The 26371-nt window shown below is 43.5% G+C and overlaps 2 protein-coding genes across 10 annotated transcripts in view; both read left to right on the top strand.

Moving 5' to 3' along the window:
• Positions 1-103: 103 nt before the first annotated feature.
• FNBP4 (formin binding protein 4) lies at positions 104-18602 on the top strand. Of its 2 annotated transcripts, XM_082215605.1 has the most exons (17): positions 104-333; positions 4784-4876; positions 6334-6470; positions 6726-6909; positions 7239-7386; positions 7461-7590; positions 8567-8908; positions 9719-9917; positions 10508-10632; positions 11571-11675; positions 12253-12386; positions 13356-13531; positions 14428-14741; positions 15283-15427; positions 15525-15781; positions 16275-16432; positions 17249-18602. In XM_082215605.1, the coding sequence occupies exons 1-17, from the start codon at positions 210-212 to the stop codon at positions 17337-17339; spliced, it is 2862 nt and encodes a 953-aa protein (XP_082071731.1). In that variant the 5' UTR covers positions 104-209; the 3' UTR covers positions 17340-18602. The 2 variants fall into 2 exon arrangements, with proteins under 2 accessions (XP_082071731.1, XP_082071732.1); XM_082215606.1 differs by lacking the exon at positions 11571-11675.
• Positions 18603-20442: 1840 nt separating this feature from the next.
• Positions 20443-26371, top strand: part of AGBL2 (AGBL carboxypeptidase 2) — a 38057-nt gene continuing 32128 nt past the window's right edge. For 5 of the 8 annotated variants that reach the window (XM_082215625.1, XM_082215627.1, XM_082215628.1 and 2 more), the window contains exons 1-7: positions 20443-20684; positions 20944-21009; positions 21491-21554; positions 22575-22700; positions 22842-23024; positions 24140-24247; positions 24703-24853. In XM_082215625.1, coding sequence (XP_082071751.1) covers positions 20983-21009; positions 21491-21554; positions 22575-22700; positions 22842-23024; positions 24140-24247; positions 24703-24853 — 659 coding nt within the window. In that variant the 5' untranslated portion in view covers positions 20443-20684; positions 20944-20982. The remainder of the gene's footprint in view (positions 20685-20943; positions 21010-21490; positions 21555-22574; positions 22701-22841; positions 23025-24139; positions 24248-24702; positions 24854-26371) is intronic. The other 3 variants (XM_082215626.1, XM_082215632.1, XM_082215631.1) reach the window with 3 other exon arrangements.

The raw sequence follows: 26371 nt of genomic DNA on the forward strand, positions 1-26371 counted from the left end.
TCGCTCGGGGCCCATGTCAAGGAAACCGGCGCCGCGCCTGGCGGGGCGGGGCTGGGCGCAGGCCCCGCCCCGGCATCCCGACAGCCTTTGCGCTCCGCCCCACCCTCGGCGGACAGGCAGGCTTCTCTCCGCCTCGTCCGGCCTCTTCCCTCTGCCTTCTCCGGCGGCGTCTCCTTCGCGCGGGCGGAGTGAGGCTCGGAGCAGCTCCCATGGGGAAGAAGTCGCGGGCGGCGCCAGCGGGGCGCAGGCCTATTCTCCAGTTGTCGCCGCCTGGGCCTCGCGGAGGCCGGGAAGAAGCGGCACTGGGCGATGGGGACTCGGCGTCGGAAGCGGGTGAGGGCGCAGGCAGGCCGCGCGGCCTAGGCGCTTGGTGGGGGGCTTCGTGTCCCTTCGGGGCTTCCGCTGAAAGAGATACCTGGTCTTGTGACGCTCAATGGGGCGCTTCCCCACCGCGAGAGCACAGGGTTTTTTTTGGGGGGGGCCGTTTAAGGCTTTGTTTATAAGGCCGCCTCTCAGCCCCCCTCCCACCCCCGGCGCCTTTGCCGCAGTAGTTTGGTCCCTGTGGTTGATCGTGTCCCCCGGGTGTGTCCGGCTGCCCGCCTTCTGGCCCCGTTCCTTGCACTGGCGCATCGTTTCCACTGTGTCAACACCATTATCTTAGTCCTCGTTGTTTATCTTACGAGGTTCCCAAGGGCTCTTTCAAATTCTTAATCTCAGTCGCCCTTCCCACTACTGGATGACCTGGCTGTTGCTTTTGCCCATTTTGCAGACGGGAAGCCTGAGGCTGGGAGATCCTTCTTCCAGGCCTCCTAGTCAGTTTGCCTGTGTTTGTTGGTACTCGCTGTGCTTCCTCAGACCCCCCTCCTTTCCCGGGCTCTTGTTCTTCGATATGTTTAGCTAATTATATTGTCCCTTTAATCTAGTTAGCAAAAGCTGTGTAAAGAAATAAAGCTGAAATCCTGTGTGGGCTTACTTGGGAGTTAGCATCATTGAGCACAATGGAATTAAAATTCCAGGTAAATTCCCATAGGATTGTGCTGTCTTTCTAGTCATGACTCTCTCGTTCTCCAAGGTGGTGATTGTTGTATCCTGTACACAAAATACATATATAGGTGCTTCCTTTTTTTCTCTTGATCCGACCTGTGCCTGTGGGATTAGCCTACTGAACAGGAGACACAATGTTTCTGAGTTCCTGTTCAGTCTGCTGTTCTACCTAGATTGCTTGGTTCCTGTGCAACTTTAGCTTGGGCTGATGCTGCCATTTCAATAGGGATTAGTGTAGTGCTCTTGTGCATAGTGGGTATATTGTGAGGAGTATTGGTGTATGATGGAGGAGGATGCTGACTCCATGTTACTCTACGACATTAGTGGGGAATCTTTGGTCCACAGGCTCAGTGGATCCTTTCAGCCAAGCCACCCACCTGCCCTACATCTGATGTCTATTACAGACAGAGCTTGGATTAAAGGAGCTTTTTCTACAGTATTCCTTGCACAGGGCTGCCCAAGCACTGGCTATCAATGGATTGTCAGAGCTTGGGAAATTCTGTGCACAGGTTGTACACAATCAGCTGTGAGCCTGCCAAGCGTCATGCATAGTGCTCCACAAGACTCAATGACCAGCTAATCATCACTAAACCATGTAGGCAAAAATGGGTCATCTGATGTAATTGTGATGCCTGGTGATTGACAGGTAGACGGCCCCACCCACCTGTCAAACTTGGCCTGTGGGGTGGGTAGGAGAGAGAATGATCTGGACAGGTGACTGGATGCATTTTCTTTTTGTGCTCTCCAGCAATCCTGGTACCAGTACAGTGTAGTATAGTTCATATTATGTACATCCCCTTATTCTTGGGTGTTGTCATTTTTATTTATGTAATATATATTGTATTTATATCTTGTCAACTTCCCAGGTGGCATTCCAGCCAAGCACTAACCAGACCCAGATGTGCTTTAGTATGTACCCTGTAGCTTCAGAATATGGGTGTTGTAGGCATGTATAGAAACATCAGTGTATAATTAAATCTGCATCTTTTAGCTTATTTATTTATTTGCTAAATTTTACATTGTTATGTACCCCATTGTTATTTAGACTGCAAGCTCTATTTGTTTCTGTTGGGGCTGTTGTTTTGTAAAGCACAATGTACACTGATTTGTGCATGCATGTACACATTTATAAGTTTTCTTACCAACCCGTCACCAGAAACACCCATGGTTGGTTACAACAATATAATCATATAGTTATTAATACCAAGTAAAATGTTGATGGTTATAAAACATAGAACAGGAAAACCAACCCAAACAGTTTAGATTCAACAAAAGAGGAGAGTGCCGCAAAACAATATACCTTTACTGTCAAAACCTAGGTGTTTTCAGCATATGGCAGAAACTACAGTGAGATGTCAATCTCTGATTTTTGTCTTCTGGGTTTCTGGGGGTTTTCCTGTTGTTATTCTGTCTCTCACAGCTACCATAAACCTACCATTAAAATTATGAACTGGTCATTTCATTGTCAGAGGGCAAGTGGGCAAATTTAGCAGGGGATCAAATACTTTCCCCCCTCACTGTATATGACAAAAACATCTGGGAAGTAAGTTCCACAATTAGAGGCTGACTCAGGGAAAGCATTCCCCACACTTCTGAGGGTAGCAGAACTTCCAAGAGAGCCCCCTTTGCCGATCTTAGTAACCAGTATAGTCTGTTGGGAAGCTGTCTTTCAAGTATTTGGAGCCTAAGCCACTTAGGGCTTCAAACAACAATGTGAGAAGAATGTTTTGCAGCAGCAGTCCACAGAGAGTAGCTGCTATGCAAACAATGCTGGGAGGAACTGATAATATATTTTCTCAAGTGCGAAAGCCTATTTGAAAACTGTTTTAGGATTTTCCCAGGTGCATGTAAGAATGGTTTTTATTATTTATTTACTCTGTTTCATACCCTGCAATTTTTAGCCCTGAAGGCTTTTCAGGCAGCTTATAAATAAAAGCAGCAAAGAATAAAGCAGTGGACAACTGTATAATTCCATAAAATACATTACAGTATAAAAACAATATAGCATCACTACAGGTTTTCACTGCCTCTCTCAATGGTTTTCCTGAGGTGGGCATTCCAAATGATTGTGTTGAGCTGGAAAGGCCTTGTAAATTCTTGCTGATTTATTTGCTGTAGCCTTTCTCTGATATTGATTTTATTTATCTGTCTGCAAGAGTATTGCCAACCTAGCGGTTCGAAAGCACGTCAAAGTGCAAGTAGATAAATAGGTACCGCTCCAGCGGGAAGGTAAATGTTTTCGTGTGCAGCTCTGGTTCGCCAGAAGCAGCTTAGTCATGCTGGCCACATGACCCGGAAGCTGCACGCCAGCTCCCTCGGCCAATAAAGCGAGATGAGCGCCGCAACCCCACAGTCGGTCACGACTGGACCTAATGGTCAGGGGACGCTTTACTTTACCTGTCAAGTTGATTGTGTTACAGGCTATCCCCAGCTAATGGGGTCCAGGAGGAAGGACGTGCTGTTTTGTAGGGTGGTGGTAAGGGGATGACTTAGAGATGAATAGAATCAGATGAGTGATTTTGTGCTGTAGTAGCACATTTAAGGTCAGGCACAATAATTAAAACAGTGTGGAATTTGTGTCTTCTCACTTGTAACAGCACAGGAATTACCCAGGTGGAATGTCTTAACACTCAGGCAACCACATTCTACATAGCATTCAGTAACACTGATTACTCTAACTGGGCGCAAAGATTGTGCTTTTCCACAACAAAGTGTTATGACGCACGTGCTATGAAAATCAGAGAAGGTGACTAGATGTCATGCAGCTGTTTATATATTTCACAGTAAAATGAATCTTCTGGCAAGTTGCTAAGAAATTATTAGAATGGTGTAAAGATGCCTCTACCAAAAATGATGTTATTATTGTAATTGGCCAAAACTGAAGATATAGTTAGTTTTGCTCTTTCTAGCAGCATGCTGCTGTTTCTAAAACTGATTAAAAACAATAAAAAGCTAATTAGCATAGGGACTTGTGCCCTAAATAGAGAGTTTCCCTATATCTATATCTCATTCCAGTGTGTTTTAAGTATTTCCCCCCCTATCCCCTGGGATTGCTACTTAAATATGTATGCTAATTAAATTATATACCGTTTTAGCCTCTTTAAGTGTTGTTTTTGTTTTTGTTATGGTAGAATTTTTTCTATTTCTTCAAATTATGGCAAATATCTAATGGTGTTGTACTTACTGTCATATGTTTCTGCTGTAGAACTGAATTTTTGAACTTGTGTTACCTTTGTTTTAGTTATTGTAATTTTGTATTTAATGCTTATTTTACCAATTTAATGCTGTTAGCCACTTTTAGGGGTTTGTTTCCAATTGAAAAATACAAGTGGGGACCCACAGCAACTAGTGTAGTGCTTTATTCAGTTCAATAAACAAATTACTGGTTTAAAGCTTTTTAAATTAGTTAATGAATTTGTAGGGGGAACTTTAATTGCTGGAACTGTGAGTTAAAAGTAGGTGTTCATTTTTGGAGCTTTTTTGATTCACAAATGTTATAGTAATAGAAAATTAAAAATAAAGTGTTAAGAATGGCCTTTCATAAAGAACCATTTTCCCACACTTTCTAAGAATGGTTGTATTCAAATGATCATATCTTAATTTAGTGAGCTGAGATATGAAGAAAGCTTTTGCCCACTCATGTGACCCTTTTTCTCCTCTCTTCATGGTATGAGCAAACCAAGAAGGCATCGACTATAGTTTCCAATTTCATCTGTTTCTTTGCATTTGATTTTTCCAGATGAATTTGAAGTGACTGAAGAGGCTCCAAGGACAGCCCTAAACCCGCCTCAAGCTAGCATGCCTCTTGGGCCTGTAGCTGTCAAACCAACAGGTAGCACCTTTCTCAATTTCCCTTTTAGTACTAACTTAATCTGCAGTTACAAAGGTCAAGTTATTGGTATACAGTGGATGTGTACCAATCTTAAGAACAGTATGAAAGCAACAAACAAATCCTTGTGAGAGAAGGATGCTGTCATGGACTGGCTGGATGCAGAGGAGTAGTCAGAGGCACCAGCTGGGGAACGCCCAAGGGAAGAAGGCTCAGAGCCTTCTTGGTGGTGGTGGAACGATGACGAGTGGTCCGAGGGAGAAGAGGGAGCAAACTAAGAGGAGGAGGTGTGAGAAGATGAAGAGGCAGCAGGGTTTAGTGAGCAGGAAGAGGCTGTGGCAGAGTGGAGTTCAGACTCAGATAGGAGAGGAGGGGGACCAGGAGATAGAGATGAGGCAGGCTGCTGAAGAATGCAGGCAGTTTCCCCTGCCTGCTGCAAGCAGCTCCCTTTCCCCTTGGTCTCTCAGAACATGCAGAGAAATTAAGAGAGCACAGCAACGAGAGACAAGATGATGAAGCTTTAGGCTGCTGGGGGAGGAAGTTGGGGGGAACATTAGAGAGTGGTGGGAAGACAGATCCTCAATCCTTGCAACTGCTTCATTGAGGTAAGACCTACTGGGAAGGGTAGCTGTGACCACCAGGACTGAACTGTTTTGTTTCTTTGAATAGAGTTGACTTCACTGACACCATTTGCTATATTCATGGACATCATTTGCTATATTGTTTTATTGTTGACCTCTGCCTGACTCCAGCTCCTGACAGATGCCTTTAGTGTTGTTTATTAACAGGCGTTTTGTCTTGTGTTTTACTTTAGAAATACCAGGGGTACTTTACTGTGGCTTGTTGCTCATTTTTAGAGGGGGCTGATTGGATTTAGAGATTATAGAAGGTTGTAAACATTAAGAATTTTGGCCTCAATGCCATCTTTAATATGAAAAAACCCCTCAGTCTATTTATGTTTGACTGAACTTGTCTTTTCAGGACTATGGGACTACTGCCTGCTTTTTCAGATTTTTCCATGCAACCATTCCTTGAAAATTAGGGCAGATGAGCTGTTTATTCTTACAGGAAAAACTTGGAAAGCATCTTTCCAGTGTTTATTTCACATACTAGTGATAAAGAAAAGACATCAGGACTGTCTTTTGTGGATAAAAAAGAATTTAGACATTAGTGCAAGGCACTCTGATGTCTCTGACAGATAATTTATTCTGTGCAGTGAGGTGAGACTTGGGAAAGCAACACTAGTGCCAGTGTCTGGAAGACTGGTTGTATCCAACATTGCTGTTCCAGTAGCACAGCTGACTTCCATTTGCACAATGAAACTTTCTCCTCCTATCCCCTGCACCCCCCTGGACATCCTCAAAAACTGGAGGACTCTCTGGAGCAAATTTTCAGGGCTTCTTGGCCTTTTGGCTAAGATCAAGTGTAGGTTATTTGGTCACATTGACTTTCTGTTCTAGGTGGCTTATGTTTACTTGGTGCTTATGAAGACAGCGATGAAGAAGACAGTGAGATGTCTGAGAAACCAGCACAGACTACAGATGCAAATGGCAATAATTCAACAGACATTGACAGTACCCTGGCCAACTTCCTAGCGGTTAGTAGGAATTGTGTTTTGGTTCATTAAGTAATTAATCCTGTTGTTTCAACTTGGGTAGAACATACAGATATTCACAGCAATACATTACAGTTTCCATGAAAAGGTGTACAACCTTAGACTGATGGATAGATGTTTTAAATCTTTGATGTATGGGTTGACAATTTCTCTTTCTACGTTATTACCAAATATTTAAATGCTCTTAATTTTTTGAGTCAAATGATGTCCTGTTTTATCTTATTTGTATTTTTAAAGGAAATAGATGCAATTACAGCACCTTCACAGCCTGCTGAGAACACTGTTCCCTCCACTGCTCCACCTCCAACTCCTCCACGCCCAGAACCCAAGGAGTCTGCTTCCAGTCTAGTTTTGGCAACTGCAAATGGAACAGACCAGGTGGCTGAGTGGCAATATGACACTCAGTGCTCCCTGTCAGGAGGTGAGCTCCATGTAATAGCTTGTGCTACTACACAATCTTGTATACTAGAGGCATTGCAAGGGTTGATAATCCATGAATTACCATGTCTTTTCTAACCGAAAGCAATTTGGTTGTGGTGTGAAGATGAAAGTTGGGAGCCTTTTCTGGCTAATCTGCCCAGGTCTATGCCTTCAAAGGATTATTAAAGGCAGCTGGTGAATGTTGGGTGGGATAACAATTGAGAGTGATGAGAGAGGATATAATTGCAATCTTCTCTAGGTATACAGAGCAAAGCTGAGGATACTCAGATTGGAGAGGATGCTCACTGAAGTCTTGCTTTCTTCCTATAGTTGGAGTGGAGATGGGAGACTGGCAAGAAGTTTGGGATGAAAACACAGGCTGCTATTATTACTGGAATACTCAGACTAATGAGGTTACCTGGGAGCTGCCCCAGTACCTTGCAACACAAGTTCAGGGCATCCAGCATTACCAGCCCAGGTAAGAATGGCACAGAAGAGGAGAGTGAATTGGTGCTTCTTGAGTTTCCCTTGCTGAATTTGCTTTTCTCTTAGTTCTGTGACAGATGCTGAAGAAAACTGCCAAGTGGTTGCAGACCTAAGCTCCCAGGGAAAAGGTGGTGGTGTTACAGCTGCTAGCAGTGCTGGACGTAGGGCAACTCTTGTGAAGCGTGAATTGAAGAAGGTTAGTATTTGCCTGACTGGCTTAAAATAGTTGTTTTTTAATGGAAATTTAAGAGAAGAAAAAACAGCAACCCCACTTTTCTCTATTATATTTGCACTGTGTAGGCATCTGATTTATTTTTCCAGATGGCAAGATAGCAAGAATGAACTGCATGCACTTTAGAGCAAGAACTCCTGTGCAGAGCATGTTCACAGCATAAGTCATATTATCAGGGTTTTATAAATAAAATATAGACAGATCTGTCTTGTTGCATATGGATAATTCAAGAGAGTCATAAAAGGATGGGAGGCATTGGATAGCTCAGTGGAAGAGCACAGCGTTTGCATGTATAAGTTCCTCGATTAGTTTCTGGCATTTCTGTTTAAAAGGATTTCAATTACTAAGTCTGGAAAATAAGACTTTTATTCTCTGAGCAATTCTCATCATCTCATTGGAAGCTCTGATTCCAGGGCCTTTGTTAAATGCTGGGCACACACACTAGCAAACTTTGCAGAATGAGAACTAGAAACTTGTTTTTCTTTAAGTAGGTTATTTGTGTTCTCTATGACTGACTGCACAGGGACGCGGGTGGCGCTGTGGGTTAAAGCCTCAGCGCCTAGGGCTTGCCGATCGAAAGGTTGGCAGTTCGAATCCCCGCGGCGGGGTGCGCTCCCGCTGCTCGGTCCCAGCGCCTGCCAACCTAGCAGTTCGAAAGCACCCCCGGGTGCAAGTAGATAAATAGGTACCGCTTACCAGCGGGAAGGTAAACGGCGTTCCGTGTGCTGCGCTGGCTCGCCAGATGCAGCTTTGTCACGCTGGCCACGTGACCCGGAAGTGTCTCCGGACAGCGCTGGCCCCCGGCCTCTTGAGTGAGATGGGCGCACAACCCTGGAGTCTGTCAAGACTGGCCCGTTCGGGCAGGGGTACCTTTACCTTTACCTTTATGACTGACTGCAGGAAGCTAATGATTTGGTGCAAAATCATATTGCCTTCACAGGAAGTGAATGAAGGTATTCAGGCCCTTTCAAGTAATGAAGAAGAGAAAAAGGGAGTGGCTGCATCACTGCTGGCTCCACTACTTCCTGAGGTGGTGAAGGAGGAAGAGGAGCGCTGGAGGCGGAAGGTTATCTGTAAGGAGGAGGTGGATCCATTGGTGGAAGATGATGTGGCACCAGAGCAAGTAGCAACTGTTGCTGATCAGCAGCTGGAAGGCAACCGAGATATTGGGGAAGACCCTTCTCAGGAGGACCTGTGTAGTGTGGTGCAATCAGGGGAGAGTGCAGAGGAGGAAGAGGAGCAGGATACTCTTGAGCTAGAGATGGTATTGGAGAGGAAGAAGGTAAGTCATTTGCAGTGAAGTTGTGGGAACTCTTCTATGAGCCATTTGCCTCTCTCTGCTGTCGATTTGATAAATGGTCCACCACTGAAACTTTACTGAAGGCTATGCAGGATTTTTTTAAACAAATCAATAAAAGATGCAGAAATGTTGAGAACAGCAGAGGGCAAGGCAAGTTGTTTCCTTCATCCCTCATTATGTTGCAAACAACAATCATTAGCTGTCTTAAGGAGGTGTTGCTTTTTCTAGTCACAAAGTACTGTACTGTGGTTTGAGTAGTGTAACACTTTGAGAAGACTTTTTTATATTAGTTATATACCACCTTTCTGCCAAAGCATTCAAAGAAGTTTATAGTTTTAAAATACTTAAACAAATGAATTATATAAAATATAAAGTTGGTCCTGTGGTGGGGAGTGGACAGCTCGACTGCAATAGGCCCTGATCCTATCTTTGCTTGCCTGCCTCCTCAACTTGATTCTTCCTTTTCAATATATGATGGTTTAAGAAGTGTGCACAAGTAGCAATCCTACATCTGAAACCTCTTAAAACTATACAAGCAGCCTGAGTTTGTCTCTAATCAGGTGCAGGCAGAACCTTTGCATTTAACAGGATAACTTCATGAAAAAGATAAATGACTTATTTATTTTTCTGCAATATTGAAGCCTACTGCCTCTGAAGTAATCTCCGTCCAGAGAAGTTGTACTAGCTGTGTAAAATAAAAGGGGGAGAATGGACATGTAGACAAATGCAGAGGAATAGGAAGAAAAACAAATAAGTTGTTCCCCAGCACTGAAATAATGTTTTGCCTTATAGGCAGAGCTACGTGCTTTAGAAGAAGGTGATGGGAGTATTTCGGGTTCCAGTCCACTTTCTGATGGAAGTCAGTCAGAGTTAGCACGACGGTTGCTACCCAAGCAAGGAAAATGGAAGCTCTTTGGGGTTGCCAGCCCAGAATCCACCAGCCGAGGGTCTAGCAAGACAGGTCAAGAGAGTCCTGAACCTGGACAAGCAGGTAAGAGTCTCCTGCTTAGGACCCTTTTTGGCTCTTCAGTTATATCTAGTGCTACTAAGGAGGGAAACTATTGGTGGAATTTAGCATTGCACTATTATGAACATTCTGTCTGTGCAACCATTTCAGCTTGTCAGATGGAACAATCCCTCCTCTCCTCCCCCTGTGCGCTGTTCTGCACATTCTCCAGACCTCCGCCCCTGAGCCAATTTGCGGAGACAGGGGAGAGGGGAAAGCCTCGTTGCACAAGCAGAAACCCTTGCCCAGAGCTTCTGCTGATGGGCTCCTTAGGTGAATCCCACCCTTAAGTTTTTAAAGTGGGTATTAGGTGTGTCTCCCCAAGATTGAGGTAGGAAGATACTGGTCACGCCAATAATTCCAATCCAGTGTCTGAAATGGTCTCCTCTTGTGTTAAAGAAAAACATAATACCACATAGCAGGTTGAAAAGGCAGGATTCTCCTCCCCACCCTTCCCCAAGTAAGTTGCCTATCATTCTTTCCGATGCCAGTCCATTGTAAAAGGGAAGATATACTGGGCACTAAATGGAGAATGACTTACAAACACTCCCCACCCCCTCTTGTTTTCTGTTCAGCGGTGAAAGAAGAACCAGAAGTGGCTGAGCAGAACTCGGACAATGAGCCAGACACAGAGGAATTGCAAGACAAAGTGAAAACACAAGGGACTTTCAAAGCAGAAGATGAGGAGCAGGACTTAAAGGTATGTGGGTTTATGGTTCTGCTGTGAAACCTAAGCAATATTACTTGAGGCAGTTCACACAATTCCAAAAGTCTTCAAATTGAGTTGGCTTTTTTCTCCTTTTTACTTTATCTTTTCTTCAGTCAGTTGAAATTGCCACACATGATTTCCATGGCATGATTAGGTGCTGCTGTACTGATTGGAGATACCTAAAGTATGCAATTGATTATTGACTGTCTGGAATCTGAGCACACAATGAATGTGTACACATGAAGTTTATAGTTCAACTCAGTTTGAAACTGCCACCCTTCTTGTGGGTTATATTGGCCTTTAGATCCTGGCTAGGAGACTTCAAAGCTGTGTAGCTTTATTGTGCAGAGTAGTTTTGAAATTCTTCTAGGTTATTGTTCCGTAGGGGTGCTTCTGATACTGCTTTTTAGTGACGTGTGTCAGGTATTAGTAGCAAATAATGTATTTCTTGATGGGAATTAGGAAGGTGTGGCACTTAAATGCAGTTGTTAATGTCTGTCAGAAATACTTAGTTGGAAATAGCATTCAGTCATTATGTTCTTTGTGTGTTCCCTGTACCCATTATCCCTGTATTAAGTGTTGCTGTTTAGAAGATATTGGCACTGGGAAATGGGACTGTCTCTTCTTGTGTGAGAATAAATTGAAAATAGTTGCATTAGCCATATGGATTATCCATGTGTAACACTCGAGTTAAAAGTAGAGAAAATATTAGATAGCCTCAACGTATTCCTGCGAAATGGCTGCTAATGCTGTGGGCAGAGCATACTTTCAGAATTTGGCACAATTTTTTGCCAATTGTAAGTTACTGGTCAGGTCACACCTCTTTTTGTTAAAACAGATGGTGTCTTGTACACTTCAGCATTGCAATTGCCTTGTGCATTGTGACTAGCACAAAATTATTGACCCCTTGCTTGCTTTACTTCTGGCAGTTTCAGATTGGAGAGCTGGCCAACATGTTGATAAGCAAGCTGGAGTTCTTGGGCATCAGTAGACAATCCATCTCTAACTTCCACATGCTACTGTTGCAGACTGAGGTAACGAAAGTTTACCTTTTATTGAAAATTAATCATAGGGAGCCAAACAACTGGCAGCATTGCAGTGTGATAGGAATCTAGGAAGTTTTAAGTATTATGGCATGGATAACAGGCTTCCTCTCCCTCGTTCCTTCCCGCTCCCTCCCCCCTGGGCCTCAAGCAGAATGCTTTAGTCCAGTAACATATCTGAGGTTTTCTTGATCTATATGTAGTTCTCATCATGTTCTCTGTCATTAGTGCTGACTCTTGTATTAGTGCTACTAACATTGGGTGAGATTCATCTAACCAGTCTGATTTTTCCTTGTGCAACTGGGCTTCCCAGCCCTCTCGCTTGCATGCCCTCTGTGCCCTCCAAAATTGGCACAGGAGGGTCAGTAGAACCCACAGAACAGCATACATTGGGTTAGGAGAGGAGGAGATGGTTCTATCTGGCAAGCTGTCATGTGTGTGCAAACACAACAACTGACATTGAATTCCACCCACTGTGTAGAACTGCAAAGTTAAGTGGAAAGTGATGTGCATGAGACCAATTGTCTCTACAGGTTTCTCATTATCTTTCCTTGCCTGCTTGGTATAGACCCGTATTGCAGACTGGCGGGAAGGAGCTCTCCAAGGAAACTACCTCAAACGCAAATTGCAAGATGCAGCTGAACAGCTAAAACAGTATGAAATAAACGCCGCCCCTAAAGGCTGGTCCTGCCACTGGGACAGGTACGCACTCTTCTCCCCTTTTCACCTTTCACCTTTGACATCTCAGACATGATTTGTGACCATCACCACCTGCCGACGTGCCGTCATCTGTCTGGAGACTGAGAGCAGCTGCACTTAGCGGTGCTGAGCGGGCAGAGAGCCTCTGGCACATACAGAGTTTCAGCCAGCCACAAAAATTGGAGAAATATAAAGTCTGTGTTAAGTGTGTTGAAATGGATTTGATTCCGCGATTGGACAGAGCTGGTGTTTACTCTTGAGTGTAAATGCGCTAAGGAGGGCGGGCTTGGGGGGTCGCGCATGCGAGAGCTCTGTGCACATTGCAGGATCTCAGGAACTCCGCTCCCAAGTAACGCCTGTGTCCTTATGGAAAGCTCCCTCACTGAGGATCTCAACGAAGAACAAGATAACTGTCTCCTGCCAGCAGGTCAGACCAAACTATTTCTTCTTATATTTGGCTTTCTTGATTCTTTTTGTTTATTTGAAATCTTTGCTCTTTTGTTTTTCAGCTCCCAGATCCTCTCCCTCTCAGTAGCAATTCACTATGTCTGACACCAAGAGTATCATAAATGTGACTGCAGCAGTCCATGGGGGAGCAGCCATCTTTCATAAATTGGGCTGTTTCTCTTTTTGCTATTCTGGAAGGAAATGAATCCTGAGACTACCTAAAAAGTCTATTTCCTAATGCATCCTTGAACCTTTAATTGCACACCAGCCACAAGCTGCTTCAATAACCCTCTACTTTTAGAGTGGAGGGTCAGGGCTGTGATCACAGAGCCAGCAGCGCAAACAGTTTGGAGTAAGCCCATCTTGCAAATCCTTCCTCAAAGCTGTTTGTTGCCTTTGTGAACAGCAGTCCTACTGTAAGAGGTTCTTCCTGTGAGAGCACTCCGCTGTCGCGGGAGAGGACTATATCATTGTGTCAGTGCAGGGGCGAGAGCATAAAACCTTGTTTTCTTTCTTGTGATTTAGGGATCATAGACGCTATTTCTATGTTAACGAACAATCAGGCGAATCCCAATGGGAGTTCCCAGATGGGGAGGAGGAAGAGGAGGGGCAAATTCTAGAGAATAAAATGGAAGCTCTTCCTAAACAAGGACTAAAGGAGAAAATGGAGTCTGGTGCAGAATCATCTGATAATACTACAGGTACTGGACCTTGAGGGTTTGCTAAAAGAAAGTTAACCCAATTTGGAATAATGTTTTTAAGAAGGTAGTCTCCTTGTTATTCTCGTAAGTATATTCAATGACTAAAGGCTGTTGCTCAGAAATCCTTTGTATTGCAGTATTCAACCAGGTGGAGATGAACGGAAATTAGTGCATTAGTGCAGGATGGGGAACCTGCTGGCCTCCATGTGTTGAGTGCCCATCAGCCACAGCTAACAAGCCCTGTGGTCCTGTGTTTAGCAATATCCATAGTGCCACAAGTTCCTCACACTCATCTTTACCCAACTTTAGAGATATCTCTGTCAATTGTTATGCATGTGGTTCATATAGCATACCCCCATCCCATATTGACATGGGAAGCATAATTTCTTTCTGCTTGTATTGTTTTTTCATTTTGTTTTTTAAAATTGGGGGCTAGTTAGTGGGATCATTATAATACAGTGGTGCCTCGCAAGACGAAATTAATCCGTTCCGCGAGTCTCTTCGTCTAGCAGTTTTTTCGTCTTGCGAAGCAACCCTATTAGTGGATTAGCGCTATTAGCGGTTTAGCGGCTATTAAAGGCTTAGCGGCTATTAAAGGATTAGCGGATTAGCGGCTAAAAGGCTATTAGCGGATTAGCGGAAAGCGAAAAAAAATCAGAACACTTGCAAGATGTTTTCATCTTGCAAAGCAAGCCCATAGGGAAAATCATCTTTCGTCTAGCGGGTTTTCCGTCTTGCGAGGCACCACTGTACTTTCCCAATGAAGTTTTTCTTCTCTGAAAAGAAGCAGCATAACAGTGGAAGGAAAGTTTTAAGATGGGTGGATAGTTCTTGCAGGTATGGGATAATAAAAAAAACCTACATGGTGTTCGTTCTTTCTTTGTTTTCATTTTTAGGGTCTCTTCTTAAAGAGCCTCTTTCTAGTCAAACTGCAGCTACCTCTCTTGTGCCTCTCAGTCCATTTTGGACTGTGCTCCAGCCCTCTGTCCCTGTACTTCAGCCCCCTTTACCTTTGGAAATGCCACCACCGCCACCACCCCCTCCAGAGTCACCCCCACCGCCACCCCCACCCCCTCCCCCACCAGGTGAAGATGGGGAAATACAGGAAGTAGAGATGGAGGATGATGGAGATGAGGAACCACCAGCACCAGGAACAGAGGAAGATGCTGTACTGAAACCTCTTCTCCGACCAGCAGTTGCCAACAGCCAAGTAAGTTAGTGCATTTGGACCCTCTAGCAGTTCTATAAAAGCTAATATCAGGGATTGTATGCAGCTTTGATCTGTGAATCTTCTGCATTCTTGCATTTTATATTGTAAAACCGTCTTGCCCTCTTTGCCGCCTGTAGCATAAACTTTCTACTACAATCTTCTATAGCAGTCAGTAAATGAAAAGTAGTTTGTTTCTGCCATTCAAGTTTTGTGCCAAAGTCCCTTGTAAAATGTGTGTCAGAAAACGGATTTGTGTGACCCATATACAATATGGAAATACATGCTGTGATAGTGTTGTTGCAAAGTGAGAAGCCAACAGAATGATTTCAGATAGAGGAAATGAATGCTGCTTTTTCACAAGAACTAAAATTGCCCGTCAGATAATCTGCAGTGATTTGATTTGTTAGTCTAAAAGCTCCTACACATCCAAGACAATTTCCCTGAAACTACATGGAATTTTATAAGAAAAGACATGCATGTTCCAAAAATGTACAGAGACTATTTAAAAGAACCAAACTAATTGACATCTGTCTGCTTCCAGGCCAACTCTGAGGCCAACGTATCTGCACCTCTCTCCACTAAATCTCTTAAGAGAAAAGCTTCTGAAATTAGTGCTGGACTGGTGCAACGAGCAGCAACCATTGGAAGCTGTCCAGTGCTTTACGGGCAGTCAGTCATAGGTGTTGGTGAGTAACATCCACATCCTTCTGCTTAGCTGCTTGATATCCCTGGAAAAGTGTTGTGGAAATAATTCCCATTCCCCCCCCCCTTTTGTGTATACAGGCCCTCAGACCCCAGGGGTGAGTTTGCAACAGAGTTTCCTTGGAGTAACGCAGCCGGCACTCATGAACTATTCTGAGTGTAGTGTGCCTGTTGGTCTTTCTGCCAGCACCACACAGCCAGTTCCCACACAAGGAGCCGCTCCTGCTACTAGCACCGCAGAACAGCTGTCGCCGCCTCCACCACCTCCTCCACTGTCTCCACCGCCACCCAAAACACTACCTCCAGAGAAGTCAAAGAAGCTTAGAAGAGCTGGCAAGGTGAGTACTTAAATTTGTACTTCCTGTCGTTGTACATGCCAAAAATTGGACATATAGGTTGAAATGTGTATTATTTTACTCTGCTAGACTAGAACTGATACATCTAGTATGATAATAGGTACGGAATGAGTAACTTGGCAGCTTCAAAACTGGAAGCTGTTGGGATTTCAGAAACACATTAGAGAAGGAGGTGCTCTTTTTAGGTCTTTGAGTCCACCAACTCCCCTGAGGCCTAATCACCTTAGAGATACGAAGCTGGTTCTGTTTGTTTTCTTGTTTGGGGGCCATTGTGGCTTTTGTGCTGGGATGTGTGCTCTGCTAGCCAGAACACTTTTTATGATCTACTCTAATGTGAGATTAAGCAAAAAGAATGGGTAAAATCATTGTTTTCCTTCCTGTCTTGCCTACCTTATCCCTAACGAGAGTGAGAATGAAGAGTTCATGGAGGCCTAACTCTAGTCATCAGGGTAACATGCTAAATATTTCCCCGCAGAGAAAAAAAACCAAGACGAAGATGCCCTCTCTTGTAAAGAAGTGGCAGAGCATTCAGCGGGAACTGGATGAGGAAGAAAACTCCAGCTCAAGTGATGAGGATCGGGACGTGATCTCACAGAAGAGAATTGAGGAATGGAAACAGCAGCAGTTAATCAGGTATGAGAGAGACAGTAAGATACGGTCTGATAGCACCCCACTCCTTGCATCGCCCAGTGTAATTTGCTTTAGGTAAATGATTCCAGATTTCTGTGCAGTGTGAACTGTCAGCCCATGGTTGTTGGTTTAAGTGACTTGTGCCACTGCAGGGTTTAGGTTGGTCTAATTATAGCTGTTCCTTTTTAAAGGAAGATTGGAGAGTCTTGTCATGTTTTCAGGGGCATTGGGCAAAATTGAAGATGGGGAATGTAACACATGCAGAACAGAAGTGGATATGGGGGTTTCAGTAGGCATCTTGTAGGCCTAATTTCCAGAAGTCACAGCACAACCTTGGGGGGGAAACCTTGTATGTGAGGCAGAAGAGAAAGAAATGTTATGTACTTGCAGCTAAAAAAAGAAATGGATTTAATGTGCTATATCATACTATGCATTGATATAATAGTGAATGTGTGTGGTATGTAACACATCCCATCATTGCAAGCATTTATGTTTGCGCAACAGAACTCCCTTCTTCCTCCCCCCATGTGCCTGCTAAATCTGTTCTAGGGTTCACTCAACCCTCCAGAAAGATTTGGGGAGGACAGGGACAGGGGAGGAGAGAAGGAAACATTTCCATTGTACAAGCATAAATCTTTGCACTGGCAGGACATGCTAGTTGGATACATGCTTTGTAAGTAGGTATTGCGTAAACATGAAAGCAGGGTCTTTGGGGGGTCGGTTGCCTTCACAAATGGGCAGTCTGGAAAATATCAGAAATCTTGATTTCTTTAGTTCTCCTATTGCTGACTGGCAATCCTAATGCTTTGTTCTTCACAGTGGTATGGCAGAGAGAAATGCAAATTTTGAGGCTTTGCCTGATGACTGGCGATCTCGACTCAAGAGGCGGAAAGCTACTTCAAGCACATGAGTCAACTTCGTTGTTATTTTGTTTTTTAACCACACATGTACAGTTCAGAAACTTTTACTGTTGGATAAATGTAACTTTTTGAGGATACATATTTTTCAGTTGAACGACCTGACAGAGAAATTGCGTGGACTTGTGAATCCTTTTAGAGGTGTATTTGGCAAATAGGCTTATGAAATAATGAATAGGCTTGACCACTCCTGTCTTAAACTCCTCCTAATCCCAGTTCACACAAAGGTGGAATACCATCATGTCCAGTTCCTGGGTAGAGCTGGTACCAGAATTTATTAATGCACTTTGTGGAGTTGGAAATGGAACCTGCCATTTTGACTCTTCCTTGCTAAGCCCAAAAGTGTTCTTCCACTTCATGGAAATATTTCTACAAGATGATGACCATTTGCAATTGGGTGTTACAGAACATGCAAATTAAAGATGCACATTCTTTTCACAACAGACACAGTTCTGCATGATTTGAACCCCTTGTTCCATTCCTAATGTTTGCCAGGACCTTGGTTTTGGTAGCATTGCTCTTCTTGCTACATTTCATAGAATCAGTTCTTGTTTCTGTCCTAGAACCTGTATCAGACTAGCTATTTTTCCTGTAATGTTACCCTAGAATATACTTTTGGTGCTGTAACATTCTAATAGTTTCATTGGTGTGGCTATAGTGAGGTGGGACAGAAAGCAATTTTCAGCTTCCTCCACTGAGCACTTGAGCACTGCCTGGTGGGTTGTTCCTAATGCCTTCATTGGTGGGCAAAGAGAGGTAGGGGTAGCTGGCTCAGCACTTAAGTCAGCAGGAGCCAGTCAGCAGCTGTGTGCCTGCACATTGCTGCATCAGCTGCTCCTGTCTCTGAATGCTCACTGGTGAACGCATGGGGTGGATATGTTCTTCCTTGCTCACTATCCAGCACTGTTCCCCATCTCGGTAGCTGCTGCTTGGTGGATGTGTACTAGAAGCCATTAGCAGTGAGGAGAGGGGAAATTAGCATTTCTCTGTTACTTTGTTCTGAGCCCCTCTTGTCAGGTTCCAGCAAAAGTAGGGTCTTTGTCTACATTTAAAGCCAGGCTAAATATTTATCCAACCTGTCAATGTATTGTGTCTTTTCCCTTGTTTACTTTTTTAAAAACGGAATCAAGTGGTATTGATTTTCTGTAAATGAAAGAAAAGGCAGTTTATGGTTGAACGCTGTTTGTATTTCTCCAGTTTCTGGCTTTGTAAATTTGTACATATACATTAATAAAATCACTTTTTATACTTCAGAACCTTCCTTATTTTTCTTTGACTTTATTGGCAGTATTAATTGTAAAGTTCAATGACATATGCTTGGGAATGTGATGTTTTATACCGCAGAGGTGGTTGGGGAGTAGTTGATACCAAAAACATGCTACTGCTCTGCTCAGTAAAACCATAGAATTATATAAATTAAATTCCCTTCTTCCAATAATATTTTTGAAAGGGAGGGCAGTAGTAAACAGAAGCTATACAGCGGGATTTAAAGTTATCTGATGGAAGACTTTTAATCACTTAAAGCATTTTCCTCTTTTATCGAAAAGCAGTGTACAAGTATACAAAGAAATTGATTTAAAATTTCTACTACTACTGTCATCTAACAACTAATTTCTTACAAGTTCATTTTTTAAAGGAAGGAAATAAACTTTTCCATAGAAGCTAACCCATAGGAAGAAAGACTCCCAAGATTTTGTCAAAAAGTCCTGACTTTTTCGTTCATGCTGTCCGAATGCTCTTTTCTGTAATACAGCAGTTCAAACCTGGATGATTCTGTCTCATGGGAAGGTAGTCTTTTTACAATTAGAAATACAATCTAACCATAATTGCTGCTCCTCACTTTAATCTACACTCTGCTGGAAGTTTCCATAATTGCAGGGTAATTACAAGTGAAAAGTAAATAAACAGCACTCAGAATAAAATTACAGTGTTTAAATATTTCCTGCATCTATTTTTAAATGATTCTCTGCAAATTTCCTTTTTGTGTAGCTCAGTAATTGCCTTTATTTTGCTCAATGCATGGGTGTAGCCAAGTGTGGGCAGGGAAGCAGCGTTGCCCCCCCCCCAGCGCGCAATCAGTAAAAAAAGCTGCTCTCCCGTGGGTGCTTTCGTTGAGATTCCTGCATTGTAGGGGGTTGGACTAGATGACCCTCGTGGTCCCTTCCAAATCTGCAATTCTAGTGTTTCTATCCGGAGTGGAGTCTCCAAGGCAGTAGAATGGTGCCTTGTACACCTTGCAACTCTTGCAGCCAAGCTGATGCAAAAAATATTGCTCTACTTTCCATTGGACAACAGCAACGAAGTCTTGTCATCTGGGCAGACCAGGACCTCCATACACACTGCCCAGGCTTGCTCCCCCCCCCCCGGGAGTCCCTTCGGTGCTGCTAATGCTATGATTCTCCAACGGTATGTCTTCACCCCCAGCAATGCATTGGAGTCAACTCCTAGGGGCTGAGGTCCCTTCAGGCCCCCCAATAAAATATTTGAGGGGGCCAGCTCCCCCCCAAAAAAGTTGATGTGCATTGCCATTCAAATGGTGTGTGTGTGCTATTGTGATTGATTATGTGGAGCGGGGCTTAACTATCCCCCCATATATTTATTATTATTATTATTATTATTATTATTATTATTATTATTATAACTAATATACTGCTCTATATGCGGAAGTCTCAGGTATTCAAGTTGACACATCTGCTCCATTGTCTCTCGAGACAAACAGATGCCCTCCACCCCCCAAAATGGCCCCAGCCGACCCCGGACTGAGACATAAAACTGTGAAACGACAATGATCGGACAGAAGCAAGAGGTCCCTCCCCAGCTGCACGAAAAAAGCCCCAAACCCCACCAGGCGAGAAGCTGTCCTAGTTCAAGCAATGGCTTGTACCGCTGCCACTCCGCACTGACGGACCAATGAACGGCTAGTCCCACCCCCAACCTGTCTGGTTCTGGCGTGGCTGGTAGCTAGGTTACCCTGCCTCCCCCCCCCCCCCTCTGAGTAGTGGTAGCTAAGACTGAAGAGGGGAAGAAGGCGGCCGGGGCGGGGGGAGCGCTCCTGAGAGCACTGAGGGGCGGGCAGGGGGCGGGCGCGAGAGTCACATATCTGGTAGGCAGCAGGTCCTGCCACTCCCTGCCCCCCGTCCCGAGATTGGGCGAATGTTATTGGCTCAGCCCGCGAGCGAGCGAGCGAGCGGCCTCCCGTCGACGGTTATGAAAAGCAGGCGCGCGCGCCGGTCCCGTGTGCGTCTGCGGGCGTTTTGTTGTGAGTGACCAAAGCTGTGTCGCCATAGAAGCCTTTCAGCTTCGTATGGGTCGGTGGAAAGGGTTGCCAGGCGCTTGAGGTAGAATATCTTTCTTTTAGCCTGAGTCAGAGGAAGCGCAGGTCACCTTTTTAAAAGCCTGCTTTGAAGCCTCTTCTTCCGTATTTATTATTTATCCGTAATATCCCCGTCCCTTTGTCACAATTAACTCTTTCACACACATAACGCCACACCGACTTCGCGGGGAATCTCATGGGTGGAGACTGGCAGAATAATCAGCCTTTTTTGCTCTTGCTTTCTTTTTTATTATTATTAACGCCTTTTCTCCGCTTCTCTGCAGGAGGCATCATCAGATAGTTGTGCTGTTGTGCTGAATGACATGTGTCCGGCAGATCCAGCATCTGAGGTCAGTACAAAAGTCAGTCCAAAAAAGTACAGGGTTGGATGGTGTCAGTCACCTCCTAGTTCTCAACTGGTTTTAAGTATTGATGGGATGCTAGAAAACCTTTCAGATCTCTTCAGCGGAGATTAGAATGATACACTTTGATTGTGTCTGGTTCGTTTTGAGATACTGTGCACTCAGAGAATTTATTCTTTATCTCAGCATTGTAACTTACAGGGTAGCTTAGTGGTTAGAGAGTGCCGGACTAGGGTTCGAATCCCAACTCAGCCATGCAACTTGCTGAGTGACCTTGGGCCAGTCATTTTCTCAGCCTAAACCTCACAGGTTGTTGTGAGGATAAAATGGGAGAGGTGAGAACCATGTGTGCTGCCTCGAGCTCCTTGGAGGAAAGGTGGGATGTAAATGTAGTAAATAAATAGCAATGGATGCAGTGGTTTTGGTAAATGAGGCTCATAGTGTTCATTGCTCATTTTCCCTTCCTTAGCAGTTTAAAGAGCCATATGAAAGGTTCATACATCAGCATCTTCAATACTATGGCTATTTCAAAGGTAAGAATCTGATCCCAATCTGGGATTGGGTCCCATACAGATCGGTTTGTTTTATTTTATCTACCATTTTGGGCTCTGTAACTGATTGTTATAAAACATTTTCAGACATTTCTAAACGTTTTTAATTGTTTTGCTGTTTGCTGCCCTGGACTCCTTTGAGAGGAAGTGTAGCATAGAAATGTAATAAATGAATAGTCCATAAGGTGCCAAAAGACCCCTCATTGTAATTTCCCCCTTATACCCAAGTTATAACTAGCCTGAAGCAACACTTGTTGACTTTAGTGGAATTTATTTCAGAATATGTGTATGCAATATCTTAATTTATTTGTCTGCCTAATATCTGTTATGTTAGATCTCTGTAAGGCTTCAGTGAATTCAGTGAGACCTATTTCTGAGTAGACATATATGGGATTGCACTGTAGACTGACATAGTCCCTCATTATTTGGATGACACTGATAGCTATGCATACAAACTATGCTGCTGGCATATAAAAAGTAGCCCTAGTACTATAATGTTAGTTTAAAATTTTATTTAGTGGGTTTTTTATGCCAGTATAGTAAAAGGTAAAGGTAAAGGTACCCCTGCCCGAACGGGCCAGTCTTGCCAGACTCTGGGGTTTGTGCGCCCATCTCACATCTATTGGCCGGGGGCCAGCGCTGTCCGGAGACACTTCCGGGTCACGTGGCCAGCGTGACAACGCTGCTCTGGCGAGCCAGAGCCGCACACGGAATGCCGTTTACCTTCCCGCTGGTAAGCGGTACCTATTTATCTACTTGCCCCCGGGGGTGCTTTCGAACTGCTAGGTTGGCAGGCGCTGGGACCGAGCAGCGGGAGCGCACCCCGCCGCGGGGATTCGAACCGCCGACCTTTCGATCGGCAAGCCCTAGGCGCTGAGGCTTTAGCCCACAGCGCCACCCGCGTCCGCTCACTACAATAACGATAAGCTCAGAAATAAATTGATTTTGCCTATATTAGTTTGGGCTAGTTTTTCACATTAATAGTAGAATTTTTTCCCCCAGATGAAAATGTTCCTCAGAGCCCCAGTTTGCCTCTTGAAAGCTGGAAGAGTTCTTGCCCTGTGTCGAAGCCGGGTAACTTCCACAAGAAAAGTAGAGCAGAAAATAATTCAAACAAGAACTCATTCTGTAAGTAAGCTGTAAGCCTGATATGAGAAATATATTGATTGATTTGCTGTGAATGAAATGTATGATTGTGGCCTCATAGCTGCAAGGCTCCTGGGTATCTGTAAATAAACTTCTTTTGTATTATTTCTTTTCCCTTTTCAGGTTCACTTATGATGGAGACTGCACTTCTTAAAAGCAACCAGCTTATGTTTGACCATCCAGAGGTGCCTGGTATTCCGCGCTTGAGAGAACCTCGGAATCTTTTTTCTGTTCCCAATGATTCACTGTTGGCTCCACTCTGGCCAGTAGAATGTGAAGTGATCAAGGATTATATCCACCACATTGGTAATTTCTTGGATTGAAATCAATGTTTTACATGGTTGATAATGTTTTGCTTTAAAGCTTTATGGCTATACAAGGACTGTGACTGAATACTTTTTCATTTGCACAAATCCAGATAACCCACTCCAAAATGAACAATGTAAGTTTAAGATTCTCCTGGGCAGTTATAAAAAATGTGAATATATGATACTCAATCACTTTTCATAGTTCTTCCAGACTAAAACAAATAAACCATTATTTCAGTTGGCTCTATGGAGATGAGATTCCCAAATTTGTTATAAATATATTGTGGATTAAATAACCATTATGGTGGTAAGATTAAGACCATTTCTCACATTCCCTTGTTATAGCAAAGAAATCAATACTTATGTTAGGAAAATATGTATAATATAATGTGTGAAGAGTGGTATCAGTATACTGTAGTTGAGAAGCCAAATACACTGCCATTTCAGTGTTTGTCACCAGATGGCGGAGTGTAAGTTTAATATTGACTGTCACTCACTTTTTATTTAATAAGATGAGTTAATGAGGTCATAAAATTAATATTGTGGGGGGAAATCTATGTGTTAGCTGTGACTCATAACTTGGCATTATCAGCAAATCATTACTATGGTCTCTAATGAAAATGTTTATAAAATAAGCCCCAAGAGTCCGATCTCTTAGAACCTTCATTGATTTGGCTTTTATGTTGTGTGCTTTCCTTTCTCCAGAGTCTCAGGGCTGGAGAACTTGATCCAGCCGGTGGGCCAAATCCTGACATCTCCCATGGCTCCTTTAATAGGTGGGCAGGGCCACCCATCTGTTAATTCCATGACTTACCATGGCATCAGGTGACAGACCACACAGACCAAATTAGGACCACTGCTGGACCTAATTTGGCTTGTAGGCCAAAGTTTTCCTATCACTGCTCTAATTCATGTTACAGCACATATAGTTTTCAGTTTAAGTAATTAAGTAATTTTATTTGTATTCCATTATTCCTACTTATTTGTTTTCCTTGTCATACAACTAGAGATTGAGGGGAAATACTTCAATTCTTATTTAATGTCTTATTTTTTTTCTTCTAAAAGTACAAATAAGGATACAATGGAAATAAATGTCATTGTGTATTTTGTTAGAGTGGGTTCCTCCTGAACCTGAACCTTTCTATCAGCCAACAGAAAATGAAATGGCTCCAGAAGTAATGGGAGAGGATCGTGGAACTGTTGTCTATGTCATAGATCCAGGTATTTGCATATATACACTGACAATAAACTGTAATAAAAGATATAGTACATTGCATATAGTGTCCGTTCCAGTAAACAAGAATGCAGGCATGAAAAATGTAAACTCAGAAGTCTGATTTTTTAAACAGCCTGAAATTATTATAAATAGTGAAGAATTGAATCCTAAAAATAGTAGCTGCCTCAAATTTGTAAAGTTTCTAACAGCTCCATTGGTAGCCATTATGGGGAAAAGCACCTGTGAAACTACAGCATCTTTAGTTCTTTGCCCTGTTCTTAGAAAATAGTAATGGAAGCCAAATTGAAGTCATCTTTTTATTTGCAGCCAGTTTTCAGTGCTATTTGTTCATGGTTGCTCAGGACTGAGTAATTGGTTTTGCAGAATTGGCACACATACCTTCTAATTGAGACAAAACTGCAATGCTAAGTCAGTGATAGCCATGCTTCCTCTTCTGCAGCAACCAAGGGTACCTGTTTCACTGGTTCCCGAGTTGGAGGGTCGAAAGAGCCCATCAAATCAGCTGCAGTCAGCTTAAGAGATCCAGAAGACACCACACTGTTGTTTGAATCACGCTTTGAGAGTGGGAATCTCCAGAAAGCCGTCAGGGTGTGAGTAAGAGGAACTATCTGAAACTAAAAGAGGGGAAAACTTTTTAATATTATGGTTATAATGGGTGTGGAACCTCAAACCTGGAGCCACATACAGCCCTCCATACCTCTAACTGGCCCTGGCACTCTTCCTCGGCCCCACCCCTCACTGGTCCTGCACTGCTTCCTCCTCAAGTGCTTTTGTTTGAACTGTGTCCTTGGACTTTGATTATTTGTCTTGCTTGCGTGGCTGGAGAGAGATGGGGAGGGGGTGTAGAAACTTTTCTACAGGTGGAATGTAGCATACAGTGGTACCTTGGCTCTCGAATGGTTTAGTTGTGGAACAAATCGGCTCCCAAACCCCGCAAACCCAGAAGTAAGTGTTCCGGTTTGCAAACGTTTTGTGGAAGCTGAACTTCCTATGCAGCTTCCACTTGAGTGCAGGAAGCTCCTGCAGCCAATTGGAAGCCGCGCCTTAGTTTTTGAATTGTTTTGGGAGTTGAACGGACTTCCGGAATGGATTAAGTTTGAGAACCAAGGTACCACTGTATTGTACAAAGGTAAGAGTCACATTTTTTGTTTTGCCAATTTTTGCCCCTAGACTTGCCTACTCTTAGGCTGAAAAGATTCCCCACCCTGGGTCTGGGTCATCAACTGACAGTTCTCTTTAGCTTTTTCTATAATCTTGCATTGGTATATCACTTTTTGAGACTTTTTTTAAGTACTAGTGTGCCCATCATACATGCCTAGATCTTCAAGTGCTGCTCATCCATCTGATGCAATCCTAAGCAGGTCAAACAGTTTTTGATATTGAGTATCTTATGACCAGAAATTTATTGACTATATTATGGGTAAAGGTAAAGGGACCCCTGACCATTAGGTCCAGTCGTGTCCGACTCTGGGGTTGCGGCGCTCATCTCGCTTTATTGGCTGGGGGAGCCGGCGTACAGCTTCCGGGTCATGTGGCCAGCATGACTAAGTCGCTTCTGGCAAACCAGAGCAGCGCACGGAAACACCGTCTACCTTCCCACCGGAGTGGTACCTATTTATCTACTTGTACTTTGACGTGCTTTTGAACTGCTAGGTTGGCAGATATTATGGGTAGCTTGTATTTATTATGTTACATTATTCCAAATACCTTTAATTATTGCAATTCTGTGGACATATGTGGGCAACTTGACCAGCTCCTTCAATACTCCCTAAAAAGTCTTATGGTACCTTAAAGACTAAGAGATTTTTTGTGACATAAAATTTCTGTTAGTCTTTAAGTTGCAACAATCAATTCTTAGAATCATAGAATCATAGAATCATAGAGTTGGAAGAGACCACAAGGGCCATCGAGTCCAACCCCCTGCCAAGCAGGAAACACCATCAGAGCACTCCTGACATATGGTTGTCAAGCCTCTGCTTAAAGACCTCCAAAGTAGGAGACTCCACCACACTCCTTGGCAGCAAATTCCACTGTCGAACAGCTCTTACTGTCAGGAAGTTCTTCCTAATGTTTAGGTGGAATCTTCTTTCTTGTAGTTTGGATCCATT

Source organism: Podarcis vaucheri (genome assembly GCF_965113315.1).
Source record: "Podarcis vaucheri genome assembly, chromosome: 1".
NCBI lineage: Eukaryota > Metazoa > Chordata > Lepidosauria > Squamata > Lacertidae > Podarcis > Podarcis vaucheri.